Source organism: Thalassophryne amazonica, chromosome 19 (assembly GCF_902500255.1).
Source record: "Thalassophryne amazonica chromosome 19, fThaAma1.1, whole genome shotgun sequence".
Taxonomy (NCBI): domain Eukaryota; kingdom Metazoa; phylum Chordata; class Actinopteri; order Batrachoidiformes; family Batrachoididae; genus Thalassophryne; species Thalassophryne amazonica.
In genome coordinates, this window is record NC_047121.1 from 54,563,369 (window position 1) to 54,589,520 (window position 26,152).

A 26,152-nucleotide genomic window follows, 5' to 3' on the forward strand; every position below is an offset into this window, starting at 1 on the left:
AAATGGTGAAACATCTCCTGTAAGGCTGAGGTTGTGGAAGTCAGAACATTTATTCAATTTACCTGTTAACTCCAGTAACCGATAACACTATTAAGTTTAACCATTAAAATACACAGTTCAGATTAAACACTAATTACACTATGTAACAAATTTTTATTTTTGTTTTGTTCCTGGGTACACTGTTGTGAAAGTGTAGGAACACGGACCCACAACAGGGGGCGCAAATGAACGGACAATGGAGAAGGTAAATAACAAGTTTTACTGTTGTGAAACGAGCACAACCAATACAACAATCAACAATTTGGGGTTAAGCCGAATTCTGCTGGTGTCGTGTGGGCAGGCTCGAAGGTAGGAGACGTCCGTCCAAGTCGAACCGGAACCACCCAGATCTCCTCTGCCACCGAACCCTGGAAGTACTGGAACCGCCAAGTCCCGAATTCCCAGGTGGCCACTGCCTCCGCTCGTCGGATCCGGTACTGCTGGCAAGAGAGAGCAACAAACACACAGGTGTGGATGCGGCTGCACCCAGTAACACGGAGAGGGGAGAAGCCGCCTCCACCTCTCGTCACAATAAAGCAGGAAGGTGAGTACTTATCCAAGCAATCGGCTTTCGGTAGTCAGCTGTCCTGAAAGGTTTAACAAGTATTATCAGATAACACAGAATATGCTGCAGAGAAGGTTACCTCTATCTCAAGGCGATATCTCGGCACTGAGGTGGAGACGCCGTCCTGCTGATATACCTCCGTGCTGAGTGGAACAGCTGTGTCCAGTGATGGGTGACAGCTGTCACCCTGGCTGCTCTCGTGAGGCGGCAGCGCCCTCTGGTGCCTGGAGCCCGCACTCCAGGCAGGGCGCCCTCTGGTGGTGGTGGGCCAGCAGTACCTCCTCTTCAGCGGCCCACACAACATACACAGTGTGTTTTCCTAACCTGTTATGCCTTAAATAAATAGAAAATAGCTGTTATTCCACAGAAACTTTGCTTCTGTGATCAGGACAATGATTTTTTGAAATTTGTCTGTTTTCAAGAATATTCTCGATTCGCCTTCACTACTATTGAGTAGTCTTCTAGAATATTTTTTAACTGCTAGAACTGTCCAGAATTTTTTACAAGTTTCCAGAATTATCTAGAAATTTCAAGAAACTTTTAGAACTTTCTAGAACATAAAAAAAAAAAAAAAAAATCAAAGTTTGTGCTGAATGTAGTCATTTTTCCATAGACTTTAGACATAAGCAGTTGAAATATAACACTTAGAAGCCAGGAACAAAAATTGTGTTACATAGTGTTATAGTTATCATTTGTCCATATGAGTTAACTTCAGTGAGTTATTTTAGACTTGATGTCTCCTGTTGATATCTGGCCCTGATTTCCATCCCAATCACATAATTGAGGAAATCAGGATATTTTTTAAAATTGGAGCCGCCTCCACCTCTCGTCACAATAAAGCAGGAAGGTGAGTACTTATCCAAGCAATCGGCTTTCGGTAGTCAGCTGTCCTGAAAGATTTAACAAGTATTATCAGATAACAGAATATGCTGCAGAGAAGGTTACCTCTATCTCAAGGCGATATCTCGGCACTGAGGTGGAGACGCCGTCCTGCTGATATACCTCCGTGCTGAGTGGAACAGCTGTGTCCAGTGATGGGTGACAGCTGTCACCCTGGCTGCTCTCATGAGGCGGCAGCGCCCTCTGGTGCCTGGAGCCCGCACTCCAGGCAGGGCGCCCTCTGGTGGTGGTGGGCCAGCAGTACCTCCTCTTCAGCGGCCCACACAACAGGACCCCCCCCTCAACGGGCGCCTCCTGGCGCATGACCGGGCTTGTCCGGATGGCGACGGTAGAAGTCGGCCAGGAGGGCCGGGTCCAGGATGAAGCCCCTCTTCACCCAGGAGCGTTCTTCGGGACCGTACCCCTCCCAGTCCACCAGGTACTGAAAACCCCGGCCCATTCGACGGACGTCGAGGAGCCGGCGCACAGTCCAAGCCGGTTCCCCGTCGATGATCCGGGCAGGAGGTGGTGCCGGACCCGGGGTGCAGAGGGGTGAGGTGTGATGGGGTTTTATCCGGGAAACATGAAATACTGGATGGATCCGCAGTGAGGCCGGGAGCTGGAGCCTCACTGCGGCGGGATTGATGACTTTAAGGATCTTGAAGGGTCCGATGTATCGTTCCTGGAGTTTTGGGGAGTCCACTTGCAGAGGAATGTCCTTGGTGGACAACCACACTTCCTGCCCAGGACGATACATGGGGGCCGGGGCCCGCCGCCGGTCTGCATGTTTCTTCGCCCTCGTCCGGGCCTTCAACAAAGCAGAACGGGCGGCACGCCACACCCGACGGCACTTCTGTAGGTGGGCCTGGACCGAGGGCACACCGACCTCTCCCTCAACCACTGGAAACAAGGGGGGCTGATACCCCAAGCACACCGCAAAAGGGGAGAGGCCGGTGGCTGACGACACTTGACTGTTGTGGGCGTACTCGATCCAGGCCAGGTGGGTACTCCAGGCCGTCGGGTGCGCGGCTGTCACACAGCGTAGTGTCTGCTCCAGTTCTTGGTTGGCCCGCTCTGCTTGCCCGTTGGTCTGGGGGTGATACCCGGACGAGAGGCTGACCGTAGCCCCCAGTTCCCGGCAGAAGCTCCTCCAAACGTGCGAGGAAAACTGGGGACCGCGATCGGAGACGATGTCTGATGGTATCCCATGCAGACGGACGATGTGGTGGACCAAGAAGTCCGCCGTCTCCTGGGCCGTTGGTAGCTTCGGGAGGGCCACGAAGTGGGCCGCCTTGGAGAAACGGTCCACTATCGTGAAGACGACGGTGTTTCCCTGGGACGGCGGGAGACCCGTGACAAAGTCCAGGCCGATGTGGGACCAGGGGCGATGTGGAACGGGCAGCGGCTGTAGCAGCCCTGAGGTCTTTCGATGGTCGGTCTTGCCCCTGGCGCAGGTGGTACAGGCCTGGACGTAGTCCCGGACGTCGGCCTCCAGGGACGCCCACCAGAAGCGCTGCCGGACGACTGCCACGGTCCTTCGCACCCCAGGGTGACAGGAGAGCTTAGAACCGTGACAAAAGTCCAGCACTGCAGCTCTGGCTTCCGGTGGGACGTAGAGTCTGTTCTTTGGTCCGGTTCCGGGGTCCGGGTCTCGGGTCAGGGCCTCCCGGACGGTCTTCTCCACGTCCCAGGTGAGGGCGGCCACGATAGCGGACTCCGGGATGATGGGATCCGGGGGATCCGACGGTTCCGTTTTGACTTCGTCTTCGTGTACCCGGGACAATGCATCCGATCTCTGATTCCTGGTCCCGGGACGGTAGGTAATCCGGAAGTCAAAACGGCCAAAGAACAGTGACCAGCGGGCTTGCCTGGGGTTCAGCCGCTTGGCGGTCCTGATGTACTCCAGGTTCCGATGGTCAGTGAAAACCGTGAATGGCACGGATGTTCCCTCCAACAGATGTCTCCACTCTTCGAGGGCCTCTTTCACCGCAAGGAGTTCTCGATTGCCGACGTCATAGTTCCGTTCGGCCGGGGTCAACCTGCGGGAAAAATAGGCACACGGGTGAAGGACCTTATCCGTCTTCCCGCTCTGGGAGAGCACCGCTCCTATCCCTGAGTCCGAGGCGTCCACTTCAACCACTAACTGGCGGCTAGGATCGGGCTGCACCAGAACGGGTGCAGACGAGAAGCGCCGTTTCAACTCCTTGAACGCGGCATCGCACCGATCCAACCAGGTGAAGGGGACTTTTGGTGAGGTCAGGGCTGTCAGGGGGCTAACTACCTGACTGTAGCCCTTAATGAACCTCCTGTAGAAATTAGCAAAGCCGAGGAACTGTTGCAGCTTCCTACGGCTTGTGGGTTGGGACCAGTCTCTCACCGCCGCCACCTTGGCCGGATCAGGAGCGACGGAGTTGGAGGAGATTATGAACCCCAAGAAGGACAAAGACGTGCGGTGGAACTCACACTTCTCGCCCTTCACAAACAGGTGGTTCTCCAACAACCGCTGTAGGACCTGACGGACATGCCGGACATGAGTCTCAGGATCCGGGGAAAAGATGAGTATATCGTCTAGATATACGAAGACGAACCGGTGCAGGAAGTCCCGTAAGACATCGTTTACCAAAGCTTGGAAAGTCGCGGGAGCATTAGTGAGACCGAACGGCATGACCAGGTACTCAAAATGACCTAACGGGGTGTTAAATGCCGTCTTCCACTCGTCTCCCTTCCGGATCCGAACCAGATGGTACGCATTCCTAAGATCAAGCTTGGTGAAGATCCTGGCTCCATGCAAGGGGGTGAACACTGAATCCAATAAGGGCAACGGGTATCGGTTGCGAACCGTGATTTCGTTCAACCCCCTGTAATCAATGCATGGACGAAGCCCGCCATCTTTTTTACCCACAAAAAAGAAACCAGCACCCATCGGAGAGGTGGAATTCCGGATCAACCCGGCAGCTAATGAGTCCCGGATGTAGGTCTCCATTGATTCGCGCTCCGGCCGTGAGAGGTTGTACAGCCTACTGGACGGGAACTCACTGCCTGGCACCAAATCAATGGCACAATCATACGGGCGGTGAGGAGGAAGCGTGAGAGCCAGATCCTTGCTGAACACGTCCGCAAGACCGTGGTACTCCGCCGGCACCGTCCTCAGATTGGGCGGGACTCTGACCTCCTCCTTAGCTTGGGAGCCGGGAGGAACCGAGGAACCTAGACACTCCCGATGGCAGGTCTCGGTCCACTGCACCACTACCCCGGACGGCCAATTGATCCAGGGATTGTGCTTCAACATCCAGGGAAAACCCAGAACCACACGGGAGGTGGCCTGAGTCACAAAGAACTCGATCACCTCCCGGTGGTTACCTGACACCACCAGAGTTACTGGTGGTGTCTTATGCGTGATCGGCGGGAGTAGGGAGCCATCTAGTGCCCGAACCTGTACAGGCGAGGTAAGAGCCACCAGAGGGAGCCCTATCTCCCTGGCCCATCTACTGTCTAGCAGATTCCCCTCAGAGCCCGTGTCCACCAGTGCTGGGGCCTTCAGGGTTGAATCCTCATACAGGATCGTGACTGGGAGTCGTGTGGCAATGTGGGTGTGTCCCACGTGAATGTTTCGGCCCACCCCAGGCCCAGTCTCTAGGGGCGGGCGTTGGAGTTTAACCGCTCGGGGCAGTCGTTTGCAAGATGCTCAATCGAGCCACAAACAAAACAAGCTCCGTGGGCCCGCCTCCTTTGTGCTCCAGGTGCCCTAAATGTTGCCCTGCTCGTGTCCATAGCTTCGTCAGCAGGGGGAGCCGTAGCCGCACGGAGCACAGGAACAGGGGAGCGTGGGGAGGGCGGAGCTCGGTCGGAACCGGAAGGGAGAGGGACGACGCGTGCCTGGCCACGCCCTTCGCCTCGTTCCCGACGGCGTTCTTCTAACCGGTTGTCGAGTCGTATGACTAGATCGATGAGCCCATCTAAATCCCGCGGTTCGTCCTTCGCCACCAGGTGCTCTTTTAGGACCAGTGACAGTCCGTTTACAAAGGCGGCGCGGAGGGCAGTGCTATTCCAGCTGGACCTCGCAGCCGCGATGCGGAAGGCGACTGCATAGGCAGCTGCGCTCCGACGCCCCTGTCTCATTGACAGTAGCACGGTTGAAGCGGTCTCTCCTCTATTGGGGTGATCGAACACCGTTCTGAGCTCCCGCACAAACCCATCGTATGTATGAAGGAGCCGTGAGTTCTGCTCCCAGAGCGCTGTAGCCCAAGCGCGTGCCTCCCCGCGAAGCAGGTTGATTACATAAGCTACTTTGCTAGCGTCAGTCGCGTACATCACGGGACGCTGTGCAAAGACGAGCGAACACTGCATAAGGAAATCCGCGCACGTCTCCACACAGCCTCCGTACGGTTCTGGAGGGCTTATGTATGCTTCTGGGGACGGAGGGAGGGGCCGTTGAACGACCAGTGGAACGTCACTATTACGCGCAGGGTCCTTGGGAGGGAGAGCCGCAGCGGCGCCCGGAGGGCGCGCTTCCAATTGTGCGGCGAGAGCCTCCACCCTGCGGTTTAGGAGAACGTTCTGCTCGGTCATTAAATCCATCCGAGTGGTGAAAGCGGTGAGGATCCGCTGCAACTCACCGATTACCCCTCCCGAAGACGCCGACGCGCCCTGTTCTTCCATTGGCCATTCAACAGCCGGTTGACGCCCCTCGGGATCCATGACGCTGGCCGAGATATCCTGTTGTGAAAGTGTAGGAACACGGACCCACAACAGGGGGCGCAAATGAACGGACAATGGAGAAGGTAAATAACAAGTTTTACTGTTGTGAAACGAGCACAACCAATACAACAATCAACAATTTGGGGTTAAGCCGAATTCTGCTGGTGTCGTGTGGGCAGGCTCGAAGGTAGGAGACGTCCGTCCAAGTCGAACCGGAACCACCCAGATCTCCTCTGCCACCGAACCCTGGAAGTACTGGAACCGCCAAGTCCCGAATTCCCAGGTGGCCACTGCCTCCGCTCGTCGGATCCGGTACTGCTGGCAAGAGAGAGCAACAAACACACAGGTGTGGATGCGGCTGCACCCAGTAACACGGAGAGGGGAGAAGCCGCCTCCACCTCTCGTCACAATAAAGCAGGAAGGTGAGTACTTATCCAAGCAATCGGCTTTCGGTAGTCAGCTGTCCTGAAAGGTTTAACAAGTATTATCAGATAACACAGAATATGCTGCAGAGAAGGTTACCTCTATCTCAAGGCGATATCTCGGCACTGAGGTGGAGACGCCGTCCTGCTGATATACCTCCGTGCTGAGTGGAACAGCTGTGTCCAGTGATGGGTGACAGCTGTCACCCTGGCTGCTCTCGTGAGGCGGCAGCGCCCTCTGGTGCCTGGAGCCCGCACTCCAGGCAGGGCGCCCTCTGGTGGTGGTGGGCCAGCAGTACCTCCTCTTCAGCGGCCCACACAACATACACAGTGTGTTTTCCTAACCTGTTATGCCTTAAATAAATAGAAAATAGCTGTTATTCCACAGAAACTTTGCTTCTGTGATCAGGACAATGATTTTTTGAAATTTGTCTGTTTTCAAGAATATTCTCGATTCGCCTTCACTACTATTGAGTAGTCTTCTAGAATATTTTTTAACTGCTAGAACTGTCCAGAATTTTCTACAAGTTTCCAGAATTATCTAGAAATTTCAAGAAACTTTTAGAACTTTCTAGAACATAAAAAAAAAAATCAAAGTTTGTGCTGAATGTAGTCATTTTTCCATAGACTTTAGACATAAGCAGTTGAAATATAACACTTAGAAGCCAGGAACAAAAATTGTGTTACATAGTGTTATAGTTATCATTTGTCCATATGAGTTAACTTCAGTGAGTTATTTTAGACTTGATGTCTCCTGTTGATATCTGGCCCTGATTTCCATCCCAATCACATAATTGAGGAAATCAGGATATTTTTTAAAATTGGAGCCTAAACTCCTATGTAATCACAGTTCTCCATTTTTTCTATTGTTTCAGATTACACCAGATTATGGACAAATCCCATTAAAAATGGGAGAAGCCAAAAAAAAAAAATTACTGAATGGCACACTTTAACAAGTTTGAAAATACTAAGTTACCTGATTTTTGTTTTTGTTTTAAAATGTATCCAACGCTAACTAGCACATTTCCCGTGGGAATCCACGGGCTCTAGATTGGGTAGTGTTTATAAAATAGGTAGCTGACATTTTTTCAAGGGTGGTAATAAATTATGCCAAAATTTTACAATGATTTTAACTGAAAGTGCAGGAAATTCAAATGAGACAGTTTTTTGTGAATAATTGTTTGTAATACGAGGGCTGTCAATAAAGTAACGGTCCTTTTTATTTTTTTCAAAAACTATATGGATTTCATTCATATGTTTTTACGTCAGACATGCTTGAACCCTCGTGCGCATGCGTGAGTTTTTCCACGCCTGTCGGTGACGTCATTCGCCTGTGAGCACTCCTTGTGGGAGGAGTCGTCCAGCCCCTCGTCGGAATTCCTTTGTCTGAGAAGTTGCTGAGAGACTGGCGTGTTGTTTGATCAAAATTTTTTCTAAACCTGTGAGACACATCGAAGTGGACACGGTTCGAAAAATTAAGCTGGTTTTCAGTGAAAATTTTAACGGCTGATGAGAGATTTTGAGGTGATTCTGTCGCTTTAAGGACTTCCCACGGTGCGAGACGTCGCGCAGCGCTCTCAGCCGCCGTCGTCAGCCTGTTCAAGCTGAAAACCTCCACATTTCAGGTTCTATTGATCCAGGACGTCGTGAGAGAACAGAGAAGTTTCAGAAGAAGTCGGTTTCAGCATTTTATCCGGATATTCCACTGTTAAAGGAGATTTTTTTAATGAAAGACGTGCGGACGGGTCCGCGCGTCGGGACGCAGCCGCCGCGACGCTCCGCCACAGGAAAAACACCTCTGTTGAAAGCCTTAAGGACAAGTTGGAACATGTCCTGCCTGTTAAACAATTTCTCATATACTCACTCCACTGAAAGTCATCAAAAGCCGCCTGGATTTTACAAATGGTTATCAACACGGAGGTGTTTTTCCTGTGCCGCCGCGCCGCGTCGGCTGTGTCCCGACGCGCGGATCCGTCCGCACGTCTTTCATTAAAAAAATCTCCTTTAACAATGGAATATCCGGATAAAATGCTGAAACCGACTTCTTCTGAAACTTCTCTGTTCTCTCACGACGTCCTGGATCAATAGAACCTGAAATGTGGAGGTTTTCAGCTTGAAACAGGCTGACGACGGCGGCTGAGAGCGCTGCGCGACGTCTCGCACCGTGGGAAGTCCTTAAAGCGACAGAATCACCTCAAAATCTCTCATCAGCCGTTAAAATTTTCACTGAAAACCAGCTTAATTTTTCGAACCGTGTCCACTTCGATGTGTCTCACAGGTTTAGAAAAAATTTTGATCAAACAACGCGCCAGTCTCTCAGCAACTTCTCAGACAAAGGAATTCCGACGAGGGGCTGGACGACTCCTCCCACAAGGAGTGCTCACAGGCGAATGACGTCACCGACAGGCGTGGAAAAACTCACGCATGCGCACGAGGGTTCAAGCATGTCTGACGTAAAAACATATGAATGAAATCCATATAGTTTTTGAAAAAAATAAAAAGGACCCTTACTTTATTGACAGCCCTCGTATGTATATGTCGCGGACATGAATGAGCGAAGCTCGTCAGCATCTCACCATGTCATTTAGGTCCTTAAGACTTTATTTTGAGTAAATGCTTCAGGGAAGCATTAGCATGGCAAAAAACCTTTCAGCTTCTAATAAGCCAACAGACCCCCCACCTTTTTAAGCATTTTCCTTCATTCCCTTTCAGCTTCTGGAGGGGCTCTGCCCCCCATACTCCCCACCTTTTTAAGCATTTTTCTTTTCTTTTTTTTCTTTTTTTTTTTGCTTTTCAGGTGATTACAGTCCTCTTAACCCCCTGCCACTTTAAGCATTTTTTAAAATGTAGATGTAAATTAATATTCAAAGTTTCTCAATATTATCATATAAATTGTCATGTAAATGTCACTTATATACATGCTGTTTATATTCTTGAGCCGCTTAGGTGGGTAGGGAGAGTTCCCATGGGATAAAAAAGCTTTTCAATCTACCATCCCTGGTTCTCAACACCAGGCACCTAAGTGGCTCTACTCACATTCTTAAACAAAACAGTAATAATACCACACTCATTTTGCACTCATCATAAGGTTAGGATACTGTGACCTCCAAATGTATTGGAAGACTAGGAATTTCACACATTTTAATTTGATTATGCCATTTTAAATACAAGAAATACAACAAAAAAAAAGAATAAAAAATTCTAAAATTATCTTCCTCAAACTCAAACTGAAAGCAAATTTCTAAAACTTGATAAAACCTGTAAATAATAATGAGTTTTATTGGCTTTTTTTTTTTTTTTTTTTTTTTAGACAAGTCATGGGATGGAAACATGAGCGATATGTCTTAGACTTTATTTACATCAATTATGAAGAAATACAAAAGTTTCTTTCATCAAAACATCAAATCTAGTCTTTCATCTCAAATGTACTTTCTGTCAAATTGTAGCTGAACTTTCGGGTCTTCTTTTTAAGAAAATTCTCCTCTACACCACTTCATCTGGAAGCTGGATTTTAGATTTTTAATTAATTTATATCAAGTTGGAGAGATTTGCTTTCAGTTTGAGTTAAGGAAGATAATTTTAGAAAAAAAAATGTATTTGAAATGGAATAAACAAATTAAAATGTGTGAAATACCAAGTGTTCCAATACTTTTGAGGGCAATTGAGAAACAGTGAGGAGCAGCATCTCATATATAGTGCAGCAGATAAAAGAATATTTAGAGTGAAATCCTACAAATGGTGATACAAGCATCACATTTAGCACAAATAATCCAAAGACATGAACTCTTTAAAAAAAACAAAAAAAAAAACAAACTGATTGGCCACTTGAATTTTCAATAGGCAGCCAGGTAGGGGTCAACTGAAGAATTACACAGGGGTCAAAATTAAAAGATGCTCCAATCATATAGAAAACTACACCACATTATTTGTCAGATCATAAAGATTCCAAAAAGGTATAGTTTGGACAATCTGTGACTGAATGTTATGGAGTTATGAGGTAAAAGCAGCAAGAATGGTGACAAAGGTCAGTTTCAGTTTGTACAGGGGTCAAAAGTTAAAGTTGCTCCATTAATTTTGCTCCAGCTGTATTTGTGCTGAATTTGATGCGTGTATCACCATTTGAAGGATTGTTTCAGTTATCTGCTGCACTAATAAGCCAACAGAGCAAGAACCAGCTGCTGTCTGTTAGCTTAAACATGTGTCTATAAGACAACCTGAATTAAAGGAGAAATGCTGCTTTTAACAACCTGGACCTCATTACTGACATAAAATACGGTCGTTTACTCATGAATATAAGTTTGGTGTGATTAGAAGTCCATAGTTCAAACAATGTGTTCAATTCAAATCTGAAGCAAACATTTTTCTTCTTCTACTAAGGTGGATTAGAACTTTTGTGGTACACAGCACCAACTACCGGACAGGAGGAACCTAGCAGTCAGTGTGACTCACTGATTTCAAAATGCAGCTCTTTCAACCAGACATGTGGTGCCATGACATGTCAATCTTCTATGTCCAATCAGATTTCAGGGGAGTCCAGTGAAACTCTGGCCTCCGCTATAACTCCACCCATGCCAGGAAGTGTTCAACATCGGACATTTCCTGTTTCACTGTGACTGATAAATTGGCACTTCCTGTTTGAGTGTGCGCTTGCCACTGAGTTCCCGCGAGATTCCATGAGATCTCGTCTGTCAATCCAGGAAGTGTTTGACATTTGAACATTTCCTGTTTTACTGTGAATTTGAATTTTGGCACTTCCTGTTTAGCATGTCTTGTACCATGAGTGAAGTTCGCGCCGCTGTGCGACGCTTCACTCATATTATTTTCTGTTTTATTATTTATTGTCATTTTCTGTTTCTGAGGAAATAGAAAAATAGAATAGAATAGAAAAAAAGTAATTTGCTTTTGTGAGCGTGTGTGTGTGTATGCGTGTCTGCGTGTGTGTAGAGAAAGAGAGTTAAAAATTCAAAGTATAGCTAAAATCATATATAAATGTTAAAAAAAATGAAATACGTAAGTATTAGTTTTATAACTTTGTGGGAGTTTTGGTGTAATTTGGGCAGCTTTGGGCTGAAACTGTTATGTGTCGGACGCAGCTCGGAGAACCGACCAGCGTTTGAAGGACCCAGTATGAAATAAGCAGAGCACGGTTCAAAGGCTAACTGAATTTAATACATAACAGTGATAATATAATAACAAAAGGTGCGGCCTGGCGTGGTGCGCTCCCAGCAGCGCTAACGGTCCGGAGCCAGAAGCTGTTTCGGACCCAAGGACCCCGCCGACACCCCCCAGGTGGCCGCAACAACCGAGTCTGTGAAAGAAGGAACCATTATGTGAGTCCACACTCTACACACAGAACACTTAAAGGTGTACAAACAGCAAACACTTCCTGGCTTGATGACTGATCAGCTTCCCAACCTGCAGGCATGGAACAATCAGTTCACAAAACTCCACTGCAGTGAAAGCTGATACATGACTAACAAACAGCTCAATACAATAAGGTGTGAGGGACACCACATTTACTGACTGTATAACTGTTAGTCACAAAATCTAACGTACCTCAGGAAGTGTGCTGACGAGCGTGAAACCTCACCCCCTCCTCTTTCACAGACCATGCATCAAACCTGGACGTTCTCAGCATCCGCTGCTGATGAGATGGCTCCCAAGACGACGATCTCACCCGTCTGGTCACAAGGTCGAGTCTCTGGCAAATACACACTGTGCACTCCAGTCTTAAATGCCAACATGTTCCAATCCATCCAGATGCACCACAGCTGTGAGTCCTGACGAGTCGCAGGTGATCAGGGTGAGGTCCTGACAGCCTCAGCAACACAGCCACTCAGTCCCAAACGCACGCCACCTGGGAGGAAAACCAAAAGACAGAAACAAACCGGCAGCCAGGCCCCCCCAGCCATATAACAGAAACTATCAGCTGGATCAGAAAACTGATGACGTGTGCTTCATCACTGCGAGAACAACATGGACACATTTGTAAGAAATGATCTTTTTTTTATTTAAGCCACAGGACACCTCAGTTTTAATAATTCCTCTGTAAAGGTGATTTGTCAATTCATTGATTTTGTTCAATAAGAAGTTGTAATTTTGTACAAATTACAACGTTTAACAATAAATTATAGTGGAGTTTGGAAGCAAATGATGTGTGTGTGTCAGAGTGGGGAATTTGGTTTTGAAAGAAGAAGCTGCTCCTTCTCTTGCTCTACTCTGAAGCAGCTGTTCTGCTCTGGACCAGATGTTCACTGACACGTGAGGTCCGTGTTACAACAGTCCCGGTCTCCCCTACAGAAGTTCCCTCCAGAGCTAATGGTGTCTTCTTATTTTATTTTATTTTATTTTATTTTATTTTATTTCAGGATCAGGTGACTATCATCTAACCTCCCCCTGCAGGTCGGTCCGCGGGGCTCCCGGGATGCGCATGGACGCACGGTGACGCGCCGCGGAGCCTCCTTCTCTCTCTCTCTCTCTCTCTCTCTCTCTCTCTCTCTCTCTCTCTCTCTCTCTCTCTCTCTCTCTCTCTCTCTCTCCCTCCCCTCCTTCTTTCACATGATCAGCAGCCCCCGCAGAGGAACGCACGCAGCCATGACCGAGCGGCGATACGGCGGATCCACGACGCGCTTCTTTCTCACCGTCTGGTTGACGGTCGTCCACGGCAGTCACGGAATCGTGTGGACGTACGAGAAGGTAAAGCCTGGACAAAAGAACATGTTGTCTCAGTGCTGCTGGCTCACCGTCATCTGTGTGGGAGTTTCTTCTATTTTTGTCAGAGGTTTAAAGGAAATAATATGATCAATTAAAAAAAATGAATTATTTTCCCATAAAATATCAGTTTTGTTTATTTTCGTTCGCTTATTTCCAAACATCTCACTGAGAAATCGAATCAATAGTTTTCAGATATATTACAAATCAAGCTGATTAATGATTTATAATAATAATAAAATTCACAGATTATAGTCCAACCCACGGAGGTGTTGGAAAAATAGTGCGCTTGGTTTCAGTGCAGAATGTTTCTGGTTCAAGCCCCAGCGTTTCTCCATGCAATGTGGAGTTGCGTCAAGAAGGACATCCGGCGTAAAACTTGTGCCAAATCAATATCTTGCATCTGCTCTGGTGATCCGGAGTGAAAACAAGGGAGCAGCCGAAGGGACTTATAGTTTTAACACTGAAAATATTTTGGTTTAGGTCTCTTGATGTGTAATTATTTTATTCATCATATATGATTAATACAGTCTACTTTTAATATGTTGATACGAGGAGCACAATCATGACTTTTTATTAGTAGTAAATTCATTGATTTTTTTCAATACTGGAAAGTAAAGGAACAACAGAGGTTTGATTTGTAACTGTGATTCTAAAAATGTTTCAGAACAGATCATCAATAACAATACATGGACCCTTTTCTGTATCTTTGTTTACAAACAAGAAAGGATCTCATTGGTGGCTCATTTCTTGCTTCATGTAACTTCACCCCCACCTGCTCCTAATTTCTATCAAGCATTTGATGATAAGGCTGTTTTCTGCCAGAAGCCTAGACATGTCCAGCAGGTGGCAGTGTTCAGCAGGTGGTAGACTGTTCAATGGAATCGTACCAAACTCCAAACAGTTGTCTTTTGTGTTCATCTGATGTCTCAAAGTTAACCCGTGTGTAATCAGTTTATCCTCATTATAGGTTCTTTTAATGTGGTGAGTTGTAGGATTTTGTCATTTATTGTTTATGAGTTATTGTGTTCACAAATTAGAGGGGATGGGCTGATTTATCTGATGGGCTGCATTTACTCAGTGCATTTTACAGGATACAGGTCTCGGCTTTTCCTAAACCTGGGACCAAGGCTCGTGTAAACAAAATTTCAAACTGTTTCTAAAAAAATAAAACAACATCATGGCTTCTAAACCTGTTTTTGTTTGTTTGTTTGCAGTTTAATGACTGACTATTATTTGTTGGTATTTTAACCGTTAGAGTGCACAACATCGCCCCCCATTTTGTAGTTTTTAGCTCCGTCTCACCACAGCACCAAATCACCATTAACAAAAACACACTCCCGGGTCTAAAAGCTCGGACTTGGACCCGAAGTCTCTGCAGGACCGAGTGCTTTGAAACAATTTTTTATCGGTTTATCAGATTATTTCTCTTGTGGTGAAGTGGCTCTTTGTGACACTGGCTCAAAACTTCAGACTTCAAAGTTTTGTGTGAAACTTGATTTTTCAAATGAAGGAGTTTATCTTTATCTTTGTAAGGATGCTGCGCTGATGATGAAGCGTTCACACCAGGTCATGAAAAGTCCAATTCCTATCATTTAATTGTAATTTGATGCTGTAATTGTGTTACTGAGTAGGTGAACGACTCATTCGTATGCAGTGTGCTTGGAGCAAAATCCAAAAAATTTTGCATTCACCGGGCAAGTAAATAAAAAAAAAAATCAGTTTATTCCTAGGCTCAAAAAGCTTAGGCACATGCAGTGTAACATCAAGTCAGTGAACAGATAGATTAATGACTGTCCTCTCCATCGACCCCCCCCCCCCCCATTTTTTTTTAAAGATTTTTCAACAATTTTAACAGTGTGCCATAAAACCAAAAACAATACAAACAGAAACCCAAAGACACGAACAAAAAGGCCAGAATATACAGATTATAAATACATAAATACAACATTCACACACATACCTAAATAAATAGTTTGCAATGCCAACAAAAAGTCGTCCCCTCCAGGTTCCCAACACAATAACGGAAAAAAAAAAAAATCATCTTATAGCTCTCCAGATTAAAAAGCCTATAATGAGGACAAAGTGATTAAACTTTTCTTAACGCTGATGCAGCAGGTTAAAGGAAAGCAGCATGTTTGCTTTGCTTGTGTAATAAACCGTGTGGCTGGATGTGAAAGAATCTCATCATCATGTGCACGGTGGTGATTAGGAGCAGATGGAGAAGGTTCCGGCTGCAGTCTGTGCACGCTCTGACTCTGACGTCATGTGCAGACACATTTTTTAAAGCATGTGCTGCCTTCAGAAGTGATGTTAGTGTGCACACATTTTGAATTTCTTCTGTCCTAAAAAGCTTAAACGAGGACTGGATTCCAAAAGAATGTGTTGAATTTGCACACTTCTGAGCATATACAGTTTTTTAAAAAACTGCTGTTTGAATGTCTTTACTGGGTTTTTTTTCTTTTTTCTTTTTTTTCTTTTTTTTTGTTGAAGACTCGGCTCGATCGGGAGTGAAGGGAAACTCTTTCCCCAGTTGCTATGGCAACGCAGTCACCATCACTGATCCTCCAATTGCAGGTCTTGGTATTTATTTTGCATATAGAAAAGCCCTTTAACCCTCTGCGGGTTCGGGGAGGCCCGTCAGCACCCGGGTCTCATTTAGTGTAGGTCACCACATAATGATAACATTCGTAATTACAGGCTGCTGTCAGTGTGTCAGTTCTGCAGAGGAAGCAAAAAGTGACGACTCTGGTTCCACTGTAGCCTCACGAATCCCAAGTACGGATTCTGAGGATGGAGACTGTGATCCCAGTGTGTTGGCTAATATTTACCAGCTGCAGCTGCAACAAATCAGAGCTACATATTTTGTTTGAGCAACAGTCCAACACCTGGAAAATATCAGTTTTGTGAGAACATAACAGGAGAAAATTCACATTTTTGCTTTGTGTTACAATAATGGATGGATTTACTTTGGTGCAGTTGCCAGGGTTGGTTTTAGGACAACACCTGTTTGTACATTCATGGTTGTTGTTACAATAATGTCACATCTAAATGTGGCAGCAAGTGAGAAGTCAGTGTTACAACGGGGAGAAAAAGGTGAAAGAATGAAAGGACACGTGGTATTTTTGTTGTGTTTTTTTACATCACTTTCAGTTTGAACTGAAGCTTTGTGTGAATTTGTTCAGTGAGTTTTTAGCGCTCTAGTTTTTAGTGCCCTTCCAATAGCACGGGCTCATAAATCAGATGCTGCGTTCCATTTACCTCGTAAATCCACACGAGTTGATGATAATCCCGTTTTTACTCGCAAAAATACCGTAGCAACACGTCCGCGGAGAGCAGGAGGACATTAATGTGTGAGTGCCCTTATTCAATAAATAAACAAACGGAAAGCTCAAGTCTATGTTCAAAGTATGATATATGCTCAACAAAAATATAAACGCAACACTTTGGTTTTGCTCCCATTTTGTATGAGATGAACTCAAAGATCTAAAACTTTTTCCACATACACAATATCACCATTTCCCTCAAATATTGTTCACAAACCAGTCTAAATCTGTGATAGTGAGCACTTCTCCTTTGCTGAGATAATCCATCCCACCTCACAGGTGTGCCATATCAAGATGCTGATTAGACACCATGATTAGTGCACAGGTGTGCCTTAGACTGCCCACAATAAAAGGTCACTCTGAAAGGTGCAGTTTTGTTTTATTGGGGGGGGGGATACCAGTCAGTATCTGGTGTGACCACCATTTGCGTCATGCAGTGCAACACATCTCCTTCGCATAGAGTTGATCAGGTTGTCAATTGTGGCCTGTGGAATGTTGGTCCACTCCTCTTCAATGGCTGTGCGAAGTTGCTGGATATTGGCAGGAACTGGTACACGCTGTCGTATACGCCGGTCCAGAGCATCCCAAACATGCTCAATGGGTGACATGTCCGGTGAGTATGCCAGCCATGCAAGAACTGGGACATTTTCAGCTTCCAAGAATTGTGTACAGATCCTTGCAACATGGGGCCGTGCATTATTCTGCTGCAACATGAGGTGATTTTCTTGGATGTTGGCACAACAATGAGCCTCAGGATCTCGTCACGGTATCTCTGTGCATTCAAAATGCAATCAATAAAATGCACCTGTGTTCTTCGTCCATAACAGACGCCTGCCCATACCATAACCCCACCGCCACCATGGGCCACTCGATCCACAACATTGACATCAGAAAACCGCTCACCCACACGACGCCACACACGCTGTCTGCCATCTGCCCTGAACAGTGTGAACCGGGATTCATCCGTGAAGAGAACACCTCTCCAACGTGCCAAACGCCAGCGAATGTGAGCATTTGCCCACTCAAGTCGGTTACGACGACGAACTGGAGTCAGGTCGAGACCCCGATGAGGACGACGAGCATGCAGATGAGCTTCCCTGAGACGGTTTCTGACAGTTTGTGCAGAAATTCTTTGGTTATGCAAACCGATTGTTTCAGCAGCTGTCCGAGTGGCTGGTCTCAGACGATCTTGGAGGTGAACATGCTGGATGTGGAGGTCCTGGGCTGATGTGGTTACATGTGGTCTGCGGTTGTGAGGCTGGTTGGATGTACTGCCAAATTCTCTGAAACGCCTTTAGGACGGCTTATGGTAGAGAAATGAACATTCAATACACGAGCAACAGCTCTGGTTGACATTCCTGCTGTCAGCATGCCAATTGCACGCTCCCTCAAATCTTGCGACATCTGTGGCATTGTGCTGTGTGATAAAACTGCACTTTTCAGAGTGGCCTTTTATTGTGGGCAGTCTAAGGCACACCTGTGCACTAATCATGGTGTCTAATCAGCATCTTGATATGGCACACCTGTGAGGTGGGATGGATTATCTCAGCAAAGGAGAAGTGCTCACTATCACAGATTTAGACTGGTTTGTGAACAATATTTGAGGGAAATGGTGATATTGTGTATGTGGAAAAGTTTTAGATCTTTGAGTTCATCTCATACAAAATGGGAGCAAAACCAAAAGTGTTGCGTTTATATTTTTGTTGAGTGTACTTGTGAGTTTACTGTTTCCTTGTAACTGTTAGAATGGCCCGAGCAGAGGGTCACCCCTTTGAGTCTGGTCTGCTTGAGGTTTCTTCCTCAAATCATCAAAGGGAGTTTTTCCTTCCCACTGTCTCCTGTGTTCTTGCTCTGGGGGTTGGTATGGTTAGACTTTACTTATGTGAAGCACCTTGAGGCAGCTTTGTTGTGATTTGGTGCTACGAGTTTTAGCCACAAGTATACAGCACGACAAGTATCTGGTGTTTGAACAAGTTGATGAATTAGAATTGGGGGGTGGGGGGAGCCTAACTGTGAAATTACAACCTCCTAGTACAACTGGAACATTTGCCCCAAAGAAAATTCACCACAGAAGAGTGACTACAAACGAAGACCTGGTACACGAATACTGAAGTCACAAAACAACAGTTTTGAGATATTGATCAAAGATTTCAAAACATGTCGCTGGTATTTTTTTTTTTTTTTTTTTTTTTTTTTGAGGTAGCATACTATGGTGCCTGTTGCTGATTCCAGGGGTTATACAGAGTAGACAAAAACCCTTTTTTGTGGAAAAATAAGTCTTTATTGCAAAGAAAATGAGAAAATTTACTTTGGATTTTGATTGGTCTGTCATGGCCTGAGGAACTACTTGCTCAAAAATTGTGGACTTGCGTATGTCTTGCACCACATTTTAATGAACAACAACCGCATGCCGGTATACCAAAGCTTAGTACATACAGTTGTATGCAAAAGTTTGGGCACCCCTGATAATTTTCATGATTTTCCTTTATAAATCATTGGTTGTCTGGATCAGAAATTTCAGTTAAATATATCATATAGCAGATGAACACAGTGATATTTGAGAAGTGAAATGAAGTTTCTAGTATTTACAGAAAGTGTGCAATAATAATTTAAACAAAATTGGGCAGGTGCATAAATGTGGGTACCCTTGTCATTTTATTGATGTGAATACATTTAGGACTAATTATTGTAACACAAAATTGGTTTGGTAAGCTCATTGGCCCTTGACCTCCTTACACAGGTGAATACAGTCATGAGAAAGGGTATTTAAGGTGGCCATTTGCAAATGTTTCGCCTCTTTGCATCTCTTCTAATGAGTGGCAACATGGGAGCCTCTAAACAACTCTCAAATGACCTGAAAACAAAGATTGTTCAACATCATGGTTTAGAGGAGGGATACAAAAAGCTATCTCAGAGATTTCAGCTGTCAGTTTCCACTGTGAGGAACATAGTGAGGAAATGGAAGACCACATGCACCGTACTAGTTAAGGCCTGAAGTGGCAGGCCAAGAAAAATCTCAGGTTACCTGAAGCAAAGGATGGTGAGAACAGTCACAGTCAACCCACAGAGCTGCTCCAAACACCTCCAACATGATCTTGCTGCAGATAGTGTCTCTGTGCATCGTTCAACTATACAGCACACTTTGCGCAAAGAGATGCTGTATGATGCTGTAATGCAGAGGAAGCCTTTTCTGTGTACATGCCACAAACAGAGTCGCTTGAGGTATGCTAAAGCACATTTGGACAAGCCAGCTTAATTTTGGAATAAGGTGCTGTGGACTGATAAAACTAAAATTGAGTTATTTGGACATAACAAGGGGCAGTATGCATGGCTGAAAAAGAACACAGCATTCCAAGAAAAACACTTGCTACCTAAAGTAAAATTTGGAGGTGGTTCCATCATGCTGTGGAGCTGTGTGGCCAGTGCAGGTACTGGGAATCTTGTTAAAGTTGATGGTCACATGGATTCCAGTCAGTATCAGCAGATTCTTGAGAAGAATGCTCATGAATCAGTGATAAAGTTGAAGTTGCTCCGGGGCTGGATCTTTCAACAAGACAACGACCCCAAAACACTGCTCAAAATCTACAAAGGCATTCATGCAGAGGAACAAGTGCAATGTTCTGGAATGGCCATCTCAGTCCCCAGACCTGAATATTATTGAAAATGTGTGGTGTGATTTTAAGCAGGCTGTCCATGCTCGGAAACCAACTAGCCTGAGATGTTTTGTGAAGAAGAATGGTCCAAAATACCTTCAACCAGAATCCAGACTCTCATTGGAAGCTATAGGAAGTGTTTAGAGGCTGTAATTTCTGCAAAAGAAAGATTTGCTAAATATTGATGTATTTTTTCTGTTGGGGTGCCCGAATTTATGCACCTGCCTAATTTTGTTTAAAGAATTATTACACAGTTTCTGTAAATCCTATAAACTTAATTCCTCTTCTCAAATAATCACTGTGTTTGTCTGCTATATGATATATTTAACTGAAACTGCTGATCCAAACAACCAATGATTTATAAAGGAAAATCATGGAAATCATCAGGGGTGCCCAAACTTATACATACAACGGTATTTTCTGAAGTTTTTTTTTATACCAAATGATGTTCTGACCAGAGGTGGGATGAAGTCACTGTCAAGTCATTCTCAAGTCATCAATCTGCAAGTCCCAAGTCAAGTCTCAAGTCAGCTTGCAAACAATTGGTGGTCATTGTGACTTGAGACTTGACTTGGGACTTGCTGATTCATGACTTGAAAGTGACTTGATGGGGACACACCTCTTCAAATGGAAGAAAAACGTCCATTTGCATGCACACAGGGCCAGAGCTTATGGTTACGAGCACATTAGGCAGAGAATATGACGAGTTTCGTAACTCCCACAACTGCTAAATGTCTTGTGTTTCTAATTGTTGACAAATGGCTTCAACACTTAATCGATTTGGTTGTTGATTGTTGTTTTGCTGTAACGGTGCACGAGCATGAATTTCTGCACATCAGACATGAGTAAAGCATTAATTTTTTGAGATTTTTTGACTATGCATACGATACGAATCAGAATGTCTGTGAAAGTGTTCAAATCCCGGTTCTGATCAGGCTGATGTTGAAGAGCAAATGGACCACGTATTGGACGTATTGAACCTGATTTGACTGATTGACACGGGTGTAAACAGACGACAGGTCTGCGTTCATCGTGTTCTCGGGATTCACAGTCAGCTCTTGTTACCATGACAACCGCAGAGGACTGCAGGTGAACTTTGAGAGCAGATCAAACAGTCCGATGGGACCGATGGATCGATGTGTGTGTTTGAAGCCTGTTGAAGCCGTTTGCCGTCAGAGATCCGTCACGTTTCATGTTATTGTTTGTTTGGTTCAAAGCAGCTGATTGTTGGTTTGTTTCTCTCTTTTTTTGCCTCTTTATGAGCTTCACTGTTAATACTTTTAAACTGTCTGTGAGGCCAAGAAAGAGCCTGCTTGGTTTTCGTGCAGATCTGCATCTGGGGTCAAACACAGGACAGCAGTTTGTTTGTTTACGTGAAGGCTGTGGATGCAGATCCAGGGGGCCGTATCCAGGGTATTTTTCCAGAGAGGCCATTTTTGACCGTTTGGGATTCAAACCGGCAGAGGGATGCACTCCACTGAGTGCCCACATAACATTTTGTGTTTCTTTCACAACAGATACACAACTTAAGTGGCGGATCTAGAGGGAACGTTGAAGGGTTTATCCCCCAACCCCCCATCCCTCTGAGCCAAAGGTGTTTTGAAATATACAGTTTGTATAAAGTGCAAACTGCATAAAATTCGCCGTCTTCAGATTTCCAAAGTTTAAAATAAAAATTTGTAGAGTTAATGTCAGATTCCCAGATTGCCTTAGAATGCTGGAAAGGTACATAGATTTTTTTTTTTTTTTTGTGGAGGTGTGCCTTTAGGGCATATCCAATGCCACTTTCAACTGAAGCTGAAGCCGCCCCTGAACCTTTGATACCTCCACAGAGACATGGAGATACTGTCGCTGTTGCAGCCACTCTGACCTGAACGCATCAAGAGAGCAACGAGAATTTCTGCCAGTTAGCTTTAAAATTTTTATCCAAATTAGAGCATCCTAGTGGCTCATATTTCTGATATCAGTCAGGATAAAATTTGACATTTCTACCACCACCAGTTAGCACAGTGTGTTAGCAGTTAGCATGGTGTGTTGGCAGTCAACACGGTGTGTTAGCGGTCAACACAGTGTGTTAGCCATCAACACGGTGTGTTAGCAGTCAACACAGTGTGTTAGCGGTCAACACGGTGTGTTAGCGGTCAACACGGTGTGTTAGCGGTTAGCACAGTGTGTTAGCAGTTAGCATGGTGTGTTGGCAGTCAACACAGTGTGTTAGCGGTCAACACAGTGTGTTAGCAATCAACACGGTGTGTTAGCAGTCAACACAGTGTGTTAGCGGTCAACACGGTGTGTTAGCGGTTAGCACAGTGTGTTAGCAGTCAACACGGTGTGTTAGCAGTCAACATGGTGTGTTAGCGGTTAGCACAGTGTGTTAGCAGTCAACACGGTGTGTTAGCAGTCAACACAGTGTGTTAGCAGTCAACACGGTGTGTTAGCGGTTAGCACGGTGTGTTAGCAGTCAACACGGTGTGTTAGTGGTTAGCATGGTGCGTTAGCAGTTAGCACGGTGTGTTAGCCATTAGCACAGGTTCACGTCCCGTCTGGGCCTTCCTGTGTGGAGTTTGTGTGGGTTCCGTCCGGGTGCTCCGGCTTCTTCCCACATCCAAAGACATGCAGGTTAGGTGAATCCTTCACTGGAATTCCCCATTTCTAATCCCACGTATTGTGATTATGGGAATAAGTGGGATCAGAAAAAGAATGGATTGATGACTTAAGTGTTGCCGTACGTAACGTGACCTTTTAAACTGAGGGTCTGTAATCTGTCAGTGCTCCTGTTGTGTTGTGTCTGTTGCGTTCGTTAAATCATGGATGACTCCATATTCTTTATCAATCGAGAAAATGAGTAGAAACTTATACTGAGAAAAATACAGGTGCTGAATACAGAGTAACTGAGTGCTCTTCACCAGGTTGCGGTCGGATTCCAGACTCCTGACTTCCGACTTGCTGGAGTGCCCATCCTCTGTTACGATTTCCTGTTTTCACACTTGGAGAAAGATTACTGAGCTCTGAAGTTTTGAGAAAAGCAGCTTAGCTCATCACTTATTACTGATGTGGACGCTCCATTTAAGGGCGTGGCACGTGCTTTACAAGGTTACATGACAATTGTTCCATAACAGAACTAACAGAATTATGACACGTCACAGTTTGTGTGTTTCAGGCAGGAAGCGCCGAATCCGGCGTGAACGTAACTGTTGTGAAACAATGAACATTTCAGTTGTGTGTCATCAACACGGCTGCTCAGTTTTCAGCAGTGTGTCTAAATGTGTTGTTCCACTTTCAGTCTGAAGTGTCTGATTGTGTGTTTGTCTGTATGTGTTCACTCTGATGGACCCAAGACAATGCTATGGGTGGTGTGTGTGTGTGTGTGTGAGGGGGAAGGATGCATGTGTGGGAGGCGATAGTATGTGTGTGTGTGTGTGGGGGGGGGGGGTTGTGTTGGGTGTGTGCGACAGTTTGTGGGGAGTGATGTGAGGGGGGCTGCTGCATACATAAAAACATTAATTCGCGCACAATATAGGTTTTTGTAAACAGTATCCTTGAGTCCGTGTTTAGGAGTCAAATTTCATCAAATCAAATGTGACGGATTGTGAACCCAATATGAATTGTTGCCCCCCGGTGTTGTTGCACAATAAAACACCATGCTGTTTGATCAAAGTGTCAAACCCAAACACACAACTCATTCAGGCCGTCTGCACCGCATACTCAAAGATGTGAATGTTTTCAATTTACTTAAAATGCAAATCTTTGTTAAATTTATTATTTATTTATTTAGCAAATTTAGTGAGATGAGCTTTTTGCTTTTAATCAACCTAAAACACTGTTGTTCTGTTGACAAAATTAATTAAATTAAACTCAATATTTCCGATTTGATGTCATTATTATTCCCTGTGTTATAATTCAGCGTGTTTCTTATTGTGACCCATATTTCAGTTCCGGCACCAAGCCATCACTCTGACCCCAGATGAGATCCGGAGCGCCCTGTCACACACAGACCTGGACCAGATGTGGCAACGGGCCCTCAGGCCTCTGCTGGTGACCAGGTACCCAAGCTCTGCCGGCAGCGTCGCCGTGCAGGAGGTGAGTCAGATATGGAGCGCCTGGTTCACCTCAAATCACTGGAAAAAACCTCCTCAGGTTCAAACCCCACAAGAAAAAAAAATCTAATTATGTTGCAATTTTATGAACTGCTTTGAAAATACACATTTGACATTTGACCTGTCAAAGATCTTAAATGTCACAGATGTTTTTGTTTTGTTTTGTTTTGGCAGGTGGGAGGGGGACTACCTGTGCTCAAACTGAGCAAAGGAACCACAACAAAAATTAAAATATCAAGCAATAAAATGTAAATATATAATGTGATAATTATTAATATAATAATAATAATAACAGCATAGGAGCTATACTCATATTAATAACATAATGATGTTTCTTTTGTGACCTATATTCTCTGAGGTTAAAGGTCAAAGTCAGAGTTGAAAAAAATCCATGTCGACTGTGACATCGCATGTCTGATATGATGACATAATTTTACAGACCACTGTGTGCTTGTTCTCAGCACATCAGATCCACTCTGGGGTCCCTCAGCGCCGGCTGGGAGGTGACGGGGGACAGCTTTGAGTCACAAACCCCTTATGGACCCCTGACCTTCACCAACATCATCGCCACCCTCGACCCCTCGGCCAGACGCCGCCTGGTCCTGGCCTGTCATCATGACTCCAAGTACTACCCACCACAGTGGCACGGGAGGGAGTTTCTGGGTGCCACGGACTCAGCCGTTCCCTGTGCCATGATCCTGGAGCTGGCACAGGCCCTGGATGAAGATCTGAAAGCTCAGAAGGTAAGAGGAACTGAATTCCATCATCATTCCGCTTCATTTCCACAAATATACGAGTTGCACAAACAAACAGCGTGATGCTTATTTTTCACATCTGTAAGTTGTACTTGTAAAGAGAAATTCTGTCCTTTTCAGAAACTTTCGTATACTAAAACTCAAGAACCGTAAAAATCTCCAAATCTAAATTTTTATACATTAATACTGAGAGGTCAAAGCACTGCCTGGCAAAAAAAAAAAAAGGTTTTTGACATTTGTAAATGCTTTTTGTTGTTGTTACTGAATTTTGGGTTTCAAGTAGGAAGTGTATCAAAAGCCGTGAAATGTTCACATCACCCACTAGATGGAGACAAAAGCTGTTTAAATATGCAGCAAGGTCTGGACTGTTTATTCATTCAAAAAGTTAACTTTTGATGAAAATACGATGGACTGACCGACAAAAATCAGGTTACAGTTCTGTCCTTCACACTTATGGACATTTTACATGTATATGTCACATTTATCACTTCATGCAAGAATAAGCAAAATTGATATATTATTAATTTATAAGGCAACATCTAACCTCGTAACATCATCACTAAGCAACAGATGATGCAGTTATTTATTTCAAAAAACAGGCTAAATACCTGTCCTGAACTGAGCCTGATTTTACTATTTTTATTATTTTTTAAAAACCCTGTTAGAACCATTTTTGATAAATAAAACATAACAGGAAAACAGCCAATCTTTTATTTTGTTTTGTTTCTTTGGACCAAAGTTGTGAAACCATTAATCCCGATGCCCCAGAACACATCGTCTGCTCCTTCCAGGTGATTGATTTTTGCACACATTTGATTCACGCACGGTCGGTGTTTGCTGTCTAAAAAACACGTTTGGCATTCATGAAGCTGTGCTGCTTTTTGCCCTCTTCACCTGTGACGGGCGCTCAGAGCGTGCGGACGCTGACAGAGAGACTCACAGACAGACAGGAAGTGAGTCAGTGGCGTCCCACAGAGGTCACTTCACGAATATGGATTCATTCAGTG

General features: G+C 45.1%; 1 protein-coding gene across 1 annotated transcript in view; it reads left to right on the forward strand.

The window, feature by feature from the left end:
• The first annotated feature begins 13,139 nt into the window (after nt 1–13,139).
• Nucleotides 13,140–26,152, forward strand: part of LOC117531928 (glutaminyl-peptide cyclotransferase) — a 16,055-nt gene continuing 3,042 nt past the window's right edge. Inside the window, exons 1-3 of the mRNA XM_034195117.1 lie at nt 13,140–13,299; nt 24,227–24,373; nt 24,852–25,204. Coding sequence (XP_034051008.1) covers nt 13,162–13,299; nt 24,227–24,373; nt 24,852–25,204 — 638 coding nt within the window. The 5' untranslated portion in view covers nt 13,140–13,161. The remainder of the gene's footprint in view (nt 13,300–24,226; nt 24,374–24,851; nt 25,205–26,152) is intronic.